Below are 12,231 nucleotides of genomic sequence, written 5' to 3'. Positions count from 1 at the left end.
GAGCTTAGAACCAGGACGTGGTATAATGTTAGAAAACTGTCGAGTGCAACAAACTTCCTCGACATCCCTAATAGGAGATGAGGAATGGCCGACAGTCGGCTGACTGTCGGCCAGCATTGGCCAAATGTCGGCCCACTGTCGGCCAGCATTGGCCAAATGTCGGCCCACTGTCGGCCATTCCTCATCTCCTATTAGGGATGTGCACTAAAATCGCTCAGAAATTTTTTACAGTGTACGAGGAACATCGTCAAGTTGTAGGCTCAGACTCGAGACTCGGCCGACTGTCGGCGATGCTTCGATTCGGTCAGAGAAGTGTCACTCCACATCAGGATAAATCTACTTTGGAATACATTTTCATGTCTTACCGGAGAGGTCGAAGGAGCGTCATCTTGAGGTGCGGGGGAAGTTTCGTATAAATTTATATTCTTATCGGTTGTGGCAATTCCATAAGATCTTGCTGTGATTGATTTTCCCCTGAATTTCTCAGTGATTTCCTTTTGTCTCGCATAGTACCTGTCCATTACAGCTTTCCTTTGCGCATAATAATCTATGATACTGTCATTCACTTCCCGTTCATAAGCCTCACGCACTAAATGATAATTATCACTCGGAACTTCTCTCTCCAATCTTCTCAGCAACAAAAGATTGTCCCATGAGACCGTGAATTTTGACTCGCGGAGATTTTTTTTTTCAACATTGGGAGCTTTCACGAGAGGAGTTTTGGGACGGGGGGAAACTCCAAGGGGAAATGATAAAAAGGACAGCAACAATGTGTTGAGAAATATTTGTGATAGATACATTATCACTAAGTATTTTTCACGGGTCCTTATATCACTGAATTTTAATATTGCAGTCGCCAATGGTTCTTGAGAAAATACTGTAGACTTCTGCGATAAATTAAAGTGCAGTGAAATGCCGGGAGTTCTGCTATTGACCTCTTTATCACCTAGATTGAGCCGTCGGGTAACGAACTCTTGTGATGATAATGTAACAATACATATTGTTAGAAATTTACTCTTAAAATTTTATGAAAAAAAGGTGAAAATTTTTAATAACCGCGACAATTCATTTTTGCGCTCACATCGAAGATATAAATTAGCTTCTTTAATGAATAATGAAGATACAAAGAGAACATTACACTGGTTAATATTAAATAGCATCAATAGTAACAGTGTCGTCATCATTTTGAGTTCGATTAGCGTCGCCATTCAAGTTACTTGACAATTCCGCATCAAATTTTTGATCCATCTTCTCAATTCCATCATCCTCTGGTAGTGGATTTTCTTGTGGTGGTTTCAGCGGAAAGCCTTGGGGAAGGTAACTTGGTAAAATCGGTGGTCGGTAGCTCGGAAATATCTGAAGAAATTGTAACGTAATTTTTAGTCGTAAAACTCTCAATTTACTTCTCCTTCATTGTTTAATTTGTATAAAAAAACTACCGGCTTCAGATAAAGTCTGTAATCATATAATGGCCAAGAAAAGTAGTGCAGTGAAGACTGGAGTTGCGATGAATCAGGTCTTCCCTGAGAAATAATGCTCGTTGGGGTGAGACGGTTTGGATCCACCTAGAAATTAATTAATTATTAATTAGATTAGATTCGAAAGAAATTTTTGAGGGAATAAACCCCGCTCTAAAATGATCCTTAATTGTTTGGAAAATCAATTCTGAAAATATTAATGGAGAAGGATAACTCTAGGACTCTCTCTTTCTTTATTTTACATAATATTAACAATTATTCTAGAAATTTGTTGTCTTTTCTGGGGGATGGTTAATGTCAACTGATACCTGGCCAATATCATGAAGTAAATAATTCGGGTAGTATGCAGGTCGCAAAGATCCTTCATGGACGAATCCCAAGTTTACAAATTGTCTGGGAAGTCGAACAGCACTGCACGTCCCCACCAGGAACAGAATCTTAATCATCTTCAACCAAAAATTGGTCAGTATTTCCACTCGTTTCGCGAAACTTTGTCATGAGTACAAACACTTGGCAAACAATTGGTTCACATTCCTAATGATTTTCTTGTAGCCACAAAACTTGGAAGAGACTAAAGATGCGCAATCTCGTTACTTTTAACTCCCCATAGTAGTCGTTCCAATATGAGAAACTAATTTATTGCTCAGTGAGTGACTTCTTGCTCGCAATTTTCAGAATCTACATTTTAATCATTATTTCCCAGTAAAAGATTCTGCCAATTGATTGAGATATTTATTTGAAAACTATCGATTACATGGAAATCAACCTCTCAAATATTGAATTTATTCAGAGATGGGGAAGTCTAGCAATAACGAAAAATTGAATTATTATTTCTATGGTCTATTGTGCCATATATAACATTATTATATTGACATCTTTATGTTTAATAATCCGAAAGAAAAATTGAATTAAAACGATGAAACGTTCTGGAAAAATCTCGTAATTTAAAAATGTAAAATTTCAAATAGAAATATCTGATCAATAAGAAAAATTTTGGAGAAACTCTCACCTTAGACATCTGGAATTACAATGTAGATCACCACATGAGCCAACCCAACTGTTTTCACTAACTGAATTTTCACCCTGTTCAGTATTTATATATTCCCCCTGGGCCCAAAGTCCCCACTCATTCGCTAAATCTTTTTCTGATTTTTTTATCACTCTCTTTCTACGTTATCTCCTCATCATCTCCGCCCAGTGTCCTCTACATATATTTCATATCGGTGAAGCTGGTACTCAATACCTCGGTCGTTAATTTCTCAGTATAAAAATAATAAATGTAACTGTATTCCTGCTTCTCCTTATATGCTTATTCCACAGCATTGGCAAACTTCAACTTGCTTCATTTTCTACGTTAATTACAGACACCATCGCAGTTTTATGGATAAATGATATGATAAAAAAATGGGTGATGATACTGAAGGAAGAAATTAACAGTAAAAATTGTCCTAATAAAAAAAAACGCTAGACGGGCAACAAGGACATGCTCAGCATCATTTCATTCGGTAAATTTTTGACCAAATCTTATTATCGGGTTTGTTATATATCATTATTATTATTTATTTCACGTGTCGGACAGAGGAGGACGCTCTTTGCCAGGAGTAGGTTCCATATATTCAATAAAAGTTGAAATATCTAAATGAAACTAAAGAATAAAAACGAATAAATAAATAAATAAAATATCTAAATGAAACTAAAAAATAAAAATAAATAAATAAAGGGAAGGAAATAAATACGATGGGAAAATACAATAGAGGATGCAGCATTTAAATATGAAATACAATTAATTTAAAATTAATTTGCAAAATTTATAAGATGTCGGATGATTAATTGATCCTTCTTGATGTACTTTTTTATCGAATATAGTTTCTGTGAAACTAAAAGGGGGTTATTGCATGTCAGAGCTTCAAATAACGATCAGCCGACTAACAATAAGTTCAGTGAATTTATTCTCCAATCAATGAACAAGAGGCGAGAAAAAAAGAGCATAATTATTCATTATTATTAAGGGCCACCCCTTAGAATGATATTAATCAAGCAGTCAACATTTTAATTGGAGGGTACTGTATTAATCTAGCCTTGAGTAGAGAGCAATTCAACTCTTCTCTCAATAATTGGCAGTCAGGCGGCGTCTAGATGTCACTATAAATTGATGCACGATCGATTAAGCACATGTTCCGTACAGGATAACGCCTCGCGATATATAAAGAATCGTCATAAATTATAATTGCACGTATTTTTCATGGGAATCGGTGAAAAAGGGAGAAAAAAACGGAAAAGCCAATGCCATGGACTTGAACCAAATGCGGGCGAAGGGCGTTTGTTAAATTCTGCCTGAAGGTTGTCGCAACAGATCCTTTCAACCCCCCATTGGTCACTACTTTGAGATGAAGTGATCGAAAACTCTAGTCAAAAAAAACGTCGTTTTTTAATTTGAATTTCGGACATTTAGGGGTCCGAAACAAATATGATTGTTAATATATTTTTTTCTCAGTGAAATTTTTTCTGTCACAGATGACAATCTTCAGTCATAGTAAAGGCCTCAGTCGACTTTTTTGAACTTCAAAAAAAACAATTTTCGGCCGCAGGATTTGCTATCAATCCGCAACTGAACTAAATTCAAAAGTTCACAGAACTTTGTGTGAAATCGTTTGAGATCGTGAAGAGTGATTTCAAGCGTTGCAGGGGTACAATGCAGTTCTCTCACTGAATTAAGGCCAATGCACCCTCTGAACCCCTTTCAAATGGAGTTACCAAACAGTTTGCACATTCGTGTCTGACGATTATTTGTCTAGGGTAGCGTTTAAAGCTTCACATCACCAGGTGGACTCTACAGAGAATCCAAGTCGATGGGAGTGCATTGGCAGGTGGTGTAGGGCAAACACTAGATGTATGTAGAATTGGCCTAAAATTTTTTTCAACACGCCCCGTTGTTTTTGTTTGATTATACAGAACATTTCCCCCACCTTGTGAATGCGCCATGTCGTGCTTACTTCTAGTCAGTAGTCACTTATCCATACGATTTGGTTCAGTTACTCACTTGTGCCTCACCTTCACATGCAAATTGCACCGTCTCCAAGTATAATATCCTACCCCGGAGAAGCTCACAACCAGACTCATTAGTGTAAAAATTTTTTGCACATCGGGGTTAGCAGGATGCAGACAATCGGCAGGAGAAGATTGGAAATGCTCGGCGCTGAGGAGATCATTTATCGGGCGGAGAATCAGAGAAAAATTATGAGACTTAATGAACATGTGCTGCGAACTGACAGGTGAATAATAGAATTTTATGTTAAACATCTAAACTCATTAATGTTTTTAATTTTCTGTTGGCCACTGGAGTGGGGAAGGCTCCATCGGACGCTGCGCGAGGACCGCAGGGAAAAACTTGGTCAGGTAAGAGGGCTGCAGGGGTGAACACCAGGTCTGTTAGGGGGTAACTGATGTTTTTAGGGTCTGAAAATTTTATACGAAAGCTAAGCCGTTTGGGAAATTACTGGAAGTTCTGTAGTAATTATTCTAGTGACTAGAACTGTTCACGAAATTTTTGGGAGAATTTTTACGGTACCTTCAGGTCATTCTTTCAGAATAGTTCTCTCCGTGTAACAGTTACCCAATTTTTTCACTGAACGTTCCATATTTTTTCTGGAAATTTTTGACTTTTTCCTGAAGATTCACTAAAAAAGTGTGTCACTGTTCCGTAATTTTTACCGAATATTGTTTTAGATTACGGAACAGGGAAGAGATCTTTAAAAAAAATTTATTACCGTATCAACACCTTCGAAACACACGGGGAATGTCATTTTGCGACCAATGGCGACCAGTGATCATATTGTTCATAATTAATTCATGAATATGCCTGGTATCCTCAGATTAGTGTCGTCAAAACTGATTATGGAACGTCGATAATCCCTGAAATTCAAACAGTACCGCTCTTCCAGCTAAATCGATACCCTCTCGCCATGTTACAGTGTGTGAGAAATCGCGCTCTACATCGAGGACATCTGTCCTCCCTCATTCCTCAAACCCTCCCGATTCTCGCAAATTTGATCAAACTCCACTGGGCAAATACCCCGTAATGTTTCCACGACTGTGTTCATCAACAAGTGTTACGTGCTGTGTATTTTCATTATCAGGGGGAGTGTTAGTCACATTAGCTGAAATAAATTGTGTGAGAAAGCAAGATGGTGAATAAATTGAGACTGTCTGTCACGCGATGACAGATTGTTTCGGCTCCTATCTTCGAAAAAATGAAAGTAACAAAAAGTAATAAAAGCAAATAACACAGGAGTCCGGGAATTTTTATTAGTTTGCGTGCTCCTTGCGTTTTTGGAGATTTTTCAGAACGATCGGTGCAATCTGCGACGCCTTAAAACAGTATTATTTGTGCTTGACATAAAAAATGTCTCAGTATGCACTAAAACGTCTAAATTAACAATCACTAATTTAAAAAAAAAACGAAAAGATACATTGCAAATTGAAATTATGGAGTGCACATTCCTAAATGCATTTTTGCTCCGATGATTCCGGAGTACAATTTCATAAATGTGAAATAACGATATTTTATAGCGGACATAAAAAACAAATGAACAAATGATATAGATATTTCCACCGATCAATCTAAAATTCTCAAAATATTTCTCCATAATAAACATGGAATATCGTACGTTACGACACACGGTACGTCAAAAATTTAATTAATACGTCTAAATTCCTATTATAAAAAGGAGACCCGTGTACAGATCGATATCGATATTTCTCGAAGAAATATCTCGAAAATGCGTAAGCGTAAGACAGAAACCGAAGCGACATCTGTCGATTATATTAGTCGCACATTGGGCTGGAACAAATGAACCGGTAAAAACCATCACATTTGGCAACGTGTTTGAGTGTTTTTATCCTATTATAAAAAGGAGATAATTTATAATCGTGAAACATCATGACATCTCCACCTATTAAATATACGACCAACAGAGCCATTGATCATTTCAATGTTGCAGCTACACTCATGTAAGTATTCCTATTATTATTTTTAAAAAATGAACATATTTCAAAAATTTATTATGCATTCAATCATCATAACCTATCATTGACACGTGTTCGGAGAGTAATTTCATTTTTTTTTTCTTAGGAAAATCATCGGCTACGTCGACTGCATTGAAGGCCTGAGAGAGTTGCCAAAGTCTCCATCTAAGTGGATTTACAAGTGCATTTTAAATAACAATGATGGCAGAAGGGTTCGCATACTTTGCTCGGGGGATGATGCTCTCAAATACAAGGATGAGATCAAGATGTATCAGGTACAGGTGATTTCCATTCAAAAAGAAAAAAAGTGAAATTGTCACATATAATACCACAAGAGTGGTAGGGAACCTAGAGGGAAATACTCGATAATGTTGAAGCTCGAGTGGTATTCAGGAGATTATTTTTCCTATCCAAATTTCGGCAAAGAGAATTGTGCCATGAAATGAAGAGAGGTTTATTTGGTTAGGTTATCGTTTGTTTTTTTTATATATAGCCTACCCGCAGAATTATGAAAAAATTATCGCATATAATACCACAAGAGCTCCGAAATTATCGAATATTTCCCGATAGGTTCGTTGCAAACAAATGAACGTAAGAACGTACGTTATTTATTTGTAGGGAACCTTGAGGGAAAAAAAATATCAACGAATAAATAACATAAATGCCCAGTTCAGTTTTCTAGGTCAGTTTTCTGTTTTGGAAACAAAATGAATATCTATATGAATATCTATGCGAATATCTGTATGAATATCTATGAGAATAGATGAAAAATTTGAAATTTTACTTTTTAGATAATAAAAATCACTGGAGGGATTATTAAAGCGGCCAATCCACAGTATCGGCGATCAACGGACACTGTGAGCGACAAAGAATTTCAATTTGCACGTAGGAGCACTTTCGACATCTTTGGCACATTTAACATTACGAATGGAGCTGACAATGGAAGGTCGAAGGTCATCTCATATAAAAAATTGAGATGGAGAACGTTTGTGCTGCTCGCGGGCCAGTCCAGATCACTGGATGGCTCAAAGAGCCATTCAGAAGCATTACCACGGTAAGTGGTTCGAGTTATGGATCTGGCATGTTTTGTACAAGGGTTCATCGCATGACCATTCACGTGGTAACATACATCCCGAGAGAAGATTTGATCGAGGGAATCAAAATGACCATTAAAGGTCGAGTTGATTGTCGTGGGGATGGTTTTGTTCTGAATATTAACAGCATGGATGACATTGCAGTCCTGACTGAGGATGTAGCCCTCAATGAAGATGAGTTGGATGATGCTGTCGAAGCACCTCCTCTCATTCTCAAACGAGGGGCAGCTGAATCTGCATCTGGAGAGGCGATGGACGTCGCGAATAAGGTACTTTTTTTTATTAATGGTTATGGTTATCCAAATTTAATTACTTTTAATTTTTCACTATTCTCCCTTCAATGCAAGAGAATATTGCAATATTTTCATCTAATGTTGGCTTAGTTTCAAGCAGAATTCAGTATAATATTTTCATTAGAACATTAATAAAAAAAATTTTCTATGGAAATATAAATGAAAATGCATTGAATCATTCATTAAACAGTTATTAAGAACAGATAATCTTTTTTGTTTCAGAAACTGAAAGCTGAATAGCTTTAATGACGGGCTATTTACTCTGGAAGTTCAATTGCAAAATTGAAAATTTTTTCTATAACAAGTTCTAAACTGTTATTTTTTCACACAAAAATTGAGTTCTATAACAAGTTTAACACTGTTATTTTTTTACGCAAAAATTGAATTCTATAACAAGTTTAATACTGTTATTTTTTTACACAAAAATGAAACATTGACAAGCTTGAGCTCTTTAAGAATCTGATTTTTTACTTTTAAAGACTGCCAACTTCATAGCAGTAAGGTTAATACTCATTTAGCTTTAACAACCAAAACAGGTGGAATTATAATAATCTATTCATGAACATTAGTATTTATTCAGAATTTATTTCAATATATGGCCCTGTTTTTGAAGAAAAAGTATTACTAAACATTTGTATTTTTTATATATAACAGAGAAAACTGAAGACTAATTAATTTTATGATTAAAGTAGATAAAGCCCTCCGGAATCACAGATAAGTGATACAAAGGATGTATTCATGTTAATGTTTGTTCATAGTTCTTAACATATGTTGTAATGTCAATTATAATTGTTGGAACATTATTTTTGTTTTCATTTCAAAATCCGTCCCACTCCTGTAAATGTTTATTGAACGCAAGTGGCATAGGTTTGGAGTTAATGGTTTCATTAATAAAAATTTAAAACGCGATTTTTTTGCAGACATTCAGTTTGAACCTTCCCTACGGTTGTAAGTCGCAGGTATACACCTTAGTGCGGCAACAATGTCTCCTGCACTACTACTCACGAAAAAAAATTCGCAAGCAGCGATGTTCTTGGTTATGTGAAGGGAATAAATAATCTCAATCGCATAATTTGATGTTCACAAATAATTAGAAAATCTTTAATTATTAGATTAGATTATTATGAGACTAAGAACGCCCTCTTCCTGACTTGACTGATTGCTGTCGCTATTATAGCTAAATCTCGAATTTGCGGAAATGTTCTCGATTCTGTATACCGTATGCTGCCTCGCACTGTATAGTATATGCAATCTTAGAGCAATCGAAATATATTAAGATTTTCCCAATTGTCTTTTTCCATGAGTTTTAATTTTAACTTCGAAGATAGAATAAGAGCATTCATTTTCTAGAGTTTTCAATTCTTATGATTTGGAAAAGATGGCGCGTGCGTAGCACGCGCGGACGATCTCGTACTGCCAAAAAATTGACATCAAACGTTCTTCGTGTTCACCTGTTCACCGTTTACTCCATTGATACGCCCACATTTTGGCGTTACTAACAATACGGAAATGACATCATGAGGTACGTTTTTTTTTTCAATTTTAACAGATGAAAAAATTAATTCCCAGTCTCCGTCATTCTCCCATTGAGCAGGATTAATCTTCACCGAATGTCATTAATGGATCGAGGTCATTAACCTTCATTGAGAAAACAACAGATGAACAGAAAACAGCTGAAGTAGAGTAGTAAATGCGTCCGGGATTTAGGGTGGGGGCGGGAGGGGCAGTGGATTTATGAAATCTTTGTGATGGTTTTTTTTTTGCAGAAACTGAGAGATGTGTTATATTAATAGCGGGGTGTACTGTGCGGTGAGCAGTCGGTGGGGATTTAAACATAGTTTTGGCAAAGCAAAACGTCAAAGCACCTCGACGAGGCGTTGGACGCAGTTGTACGCGTTCTGGGAAACGATTTACATCGAGGAAATCCAATAATTTTTTTTTTCCAGAGTTCGAACTGTATGAGAAAAGGGAGAGAGATAGTTTTTTAGTTGAGTAATTCTGAAAATAGAAGTCGTAAAGTAGTCGGAGAAGCGAGTTAGTGTAGAAACTGGGAGCTAGGTGTAATTTGAATTCTGAACGATTCAAGGGAGGCAAGTTGAGGCTTATGATTTTCCGAGGCATATTCGTGCGTTCCATTTACACACATTGTTTAGCAAGGTGGTTTGGGATTTATTTTTAGAAATATCGTACGAAAAATTGTGGATAAATGAGTGTACGCTATGTATAATTGGATATTCAGGAGTGAAATGGTGAAAAGTTCCGCCGCCCTTCGATCTTCATTACATATTGTAGGAATATCTCGTCGAGGAGTCCTGATTATGATGGGAATTGCCCCAGATTTATTCCCCAGAAGATTTTTGAACAGCAAAAATTAATGTCTGACCTTCACACACATTTTGCAGGGACTTTTCAGACTTTAAAAACCATTTGAAGAAAGTGAAACTTTGTTTGAATTTAAAACATAGATTGGGATCTTTTGCCACATGTTTGCTTAGATTTCTGAACTATTTTCAATTTATTCAAATATTTTTTGGAGCTGGAAATATGGTTGCAAAAGGTGGATGAAATTCAGGGATTTGTTTTTGCTGTGTATTCAATATTACTGCGTAAACATCGCTGATTATCGAGTTGATCAGAAAAGGGAGAACAAGACAAACTTCTGGACATAATTTTCTTTATAATTTTATTGGTGTTTAACTTGAATTCAGTACAGGACACTCCAAAAAGTATCATTCTCCAACAAATGCTGGGAAGTATGGAGAAATGTGACAAGGAAAACTGGAGTCCCGAGGTCATTTCTCAGAGCAAAGTGTAAATATATCTGGAATAGTCGGCTTTCATTGCTTTCCTGCATTCGAATATCGAATAATGAATTTTATCACACGTTTAGCATTCAATTAGTCGCAGCCATTGACTGTCAAGTTTGAACATTAGTCCCTGACATTAAACCCGAACCGAATACTGACCATCAATCTCTCCTGAAAGACCCTAAGTTAGTGTTGGCTGGCTTTTTGCCCAATTGCAGTACAATTGATGTTTTTCGCATGATACCAACCCCTTGTAACCAGCCCATGATATCTGAAAACTCTAAATCAACTTCTGGCTCGAATAAAGTGTGGTCTGTACTGTCTCCTGCCACTGCGATGAAGTATGACCCTAATTAATATTAATTTTATATTACACACTAGAACAATGTCGAGGGGCAGAAATATAGATGATGCGATGAATGAAATGCTTATGGAGAAAATTAAGGGATGTTTGCCGAAGATTCAGGAGAATGCTGAGATCATCAGAACTACGTTGGCAAAATTCCACGCTCGTGCTACATCCTCTGGTAATTAATCATGAAAATATCACAGAAGCAAAACACGAGAGAATATGTAGAATGGTAGGGTACAGAGAAAGGGTGGAGGTGTAGAGAATTTCATAAAAATAATTAATATCGATGCATGTTGGACATCTTTCAACAACTGACTGAAACTAACGAAAGTTTTCATACTCTAGCCCTAACAAATGCCCTTTCGACCAGTTTCTCTCTCTCTCTACTTCCTAAAGATTTGTTCCTTATTGTATAAACATTTTGTATTCTGTATTTGTATTTTTGTATTTGTATTCTTATAAACATTTTTCTTAGAAAAACATAAAATAATTTCTGAGCATGCGATCTTGCGATATAAACTAAACTTAGTGAAAGCAATAAATTTAATTTTGGATCGGTTTAAATATTTCCAAAGAAGTTTATAGAGTACATAAATTCATAATTTTATTCAGCAGTTTGTTATTGTTTGGAAATTATTTACATAAGATCGGTGAAATTTAAATATTTTCTACTGCTGTGGATTCAGGTTGCAGTGAGACTAAATCCTCTAGATGATTAAAATCTATATACCTGTATTGTAAAACTTTATGATATTATTTTTGTAACTTGAGTTTCTTACCGTTATCATAAAAGTCTTTCGGAGGAAAGCACACTCATCTCGTTCTGTTATTTGAAAAAGACTTGACGTAAATTTGAAGAGTCGGAAACGTTGGATTATATCCAATTGATTTCGGAGATAATACATTTCCTCATTTTTTTTTTGTTATAACATTGAGGCCCTGCCAATTTTCAGAACTATGTATCAAAGGACTCAAGTTTATTTATTCCTATGTAGATATCTCCGAGGAGGAAATTTACTTCCGCAGGTTCCCATCTTTAGATATTTACAGTTTCCTATTCAGTAACATTTCCACATGTTTAAATAATTACATTGGCCATTAGTTAGTTGTTAATTAAACTGATAGATAGTGATTTATCACACAATTGACAGATCTTATTAAGCAGTACAGCAATTTTTCCCG

General features: G+C 36.0%; 3 protein-coding genes across 19 annotated transcripts in view; 2 read left to right on the top strand and 1 right to left on the bottom strand.

Annotated features, from left to right (window-relative positions):
* Positions 1 to 1,089: 1,089 nt before the first annotated feature.
* On the bottom strand, positions 1,090 to 11,866 carry LOC135172546 (uncharacterized). 2 transcript variants are annotated; one of them, XM_064138631.1, is made up of 4 exons: positions 11,829 to 11,866; positions 1,787 to 1,924; positions 1,440 to 1,565; positions 1,090 to 1,356 (listed from the first exon to the last, which is right to left on the bottom strand). In XM_064138631.1, exons 1-4 carry the CDS (start codon positions 11,835 to 11,837, stop codon positions 1,150 to 1,152), a joined length of 480 nt encoding a protein of 159 aa, XP_063994701.1. In that variant the 5' UTR covers positions 11,838 to 11,866; the 3' UTR covers positions 1,090 to 1,149. The 2 variants fall into 2 exon arrangements, with proteins under 2 accessions (XP_063994701.1, XP_063994700.1); XM_064138630.1 differs by lacking the exon at positions 11,829 to 11,866 and adding an exon at positions 2,488 to 3,222.
* The window catches only part of LOC135172537 (cytosolic carboxypeptidase 1-like), a 29,867-nt gene continuing 22,154 nt past the window's right edge, over positions 4,519 to 12,231 (top strand). The window contains exons 1-4 of one of the 15 annotated variants that reach the window (XM_064138598.1): positions 4,711 to 4,750; positions 4,821 to 4,874; positions 10,599 to 10,701; positions 11,079 to 11,224. In XM_064138598.1, coding sequence (XP_063994668.1) covers positions 4,726 to 4,750; positions 4,821 to 4,874; positions 10,599 to 10,701; positions 11,079 to 11,224 — 328 coding nt within the window. In that variant the 5' untranslated portion in view covers positions 4,711 to 4,725. The other 14 variants (XM_064138613.1, XM_064138599.1, XM_064138614.1 and 11 more) reach the window with 14 other exon arrangements.
* On the top strand, positions 6,049 to 9,279 carry LOC135172544 (uncharacterized). 2 transcript variants are annotated; one of them, XR_010301121.1, is made up of 5 exons: positions 6,173 to 6,488; positions 6,610 to 6,778; positions 7,295 to 7,557; positions 7,742 to 7,866; positions 8,113 to 9,276. XR_010301121.1 is itself a non-coding variant. In XM_064138629.1 (4 exons), the coding sequence occupies exons 1-4, from the start codon at positions 6,418 to 6,420 to the stop codon at positions 8,117 to 8,119; spliced, it is 510 nt and encodes a 169-aa protein (XP_063994699.1). In that variant the 5' UTR covers positions 6,049 to 6,417; the 3' UTR covers positions 8,120 to 9,279. The 2 variants fall into 2 exon arrangements, 1 of the variants encoding a protein (XP_063994699.1); XM_064138629.1 differs by lacking the exon at positions 7,742 to 7,866 and having other exon boundaries at positions 6,049 to 6,488; positions 8,113 to 9,279.

Source organism: Diachasmimorpha longicaudata, chromosome 2, assembly GCF_034640455.1.
Source record: "Diachasmimorpha longicaudata isolate KC_UGA_2023 chromosome 2, iyDiaLong2, whole genome shotgun sequence".
NCBI lineage: Eukaryota > Metazoa > Arthropoda > Insecta > Hymenoptera > Braconidae > Diachasmimorpha > Diachasmimorpha longicaudata.
Note: the sequence above shows the minus strand (reverse complement) of the source record. Positions and strands in the feature narration are given on the sequence as shown.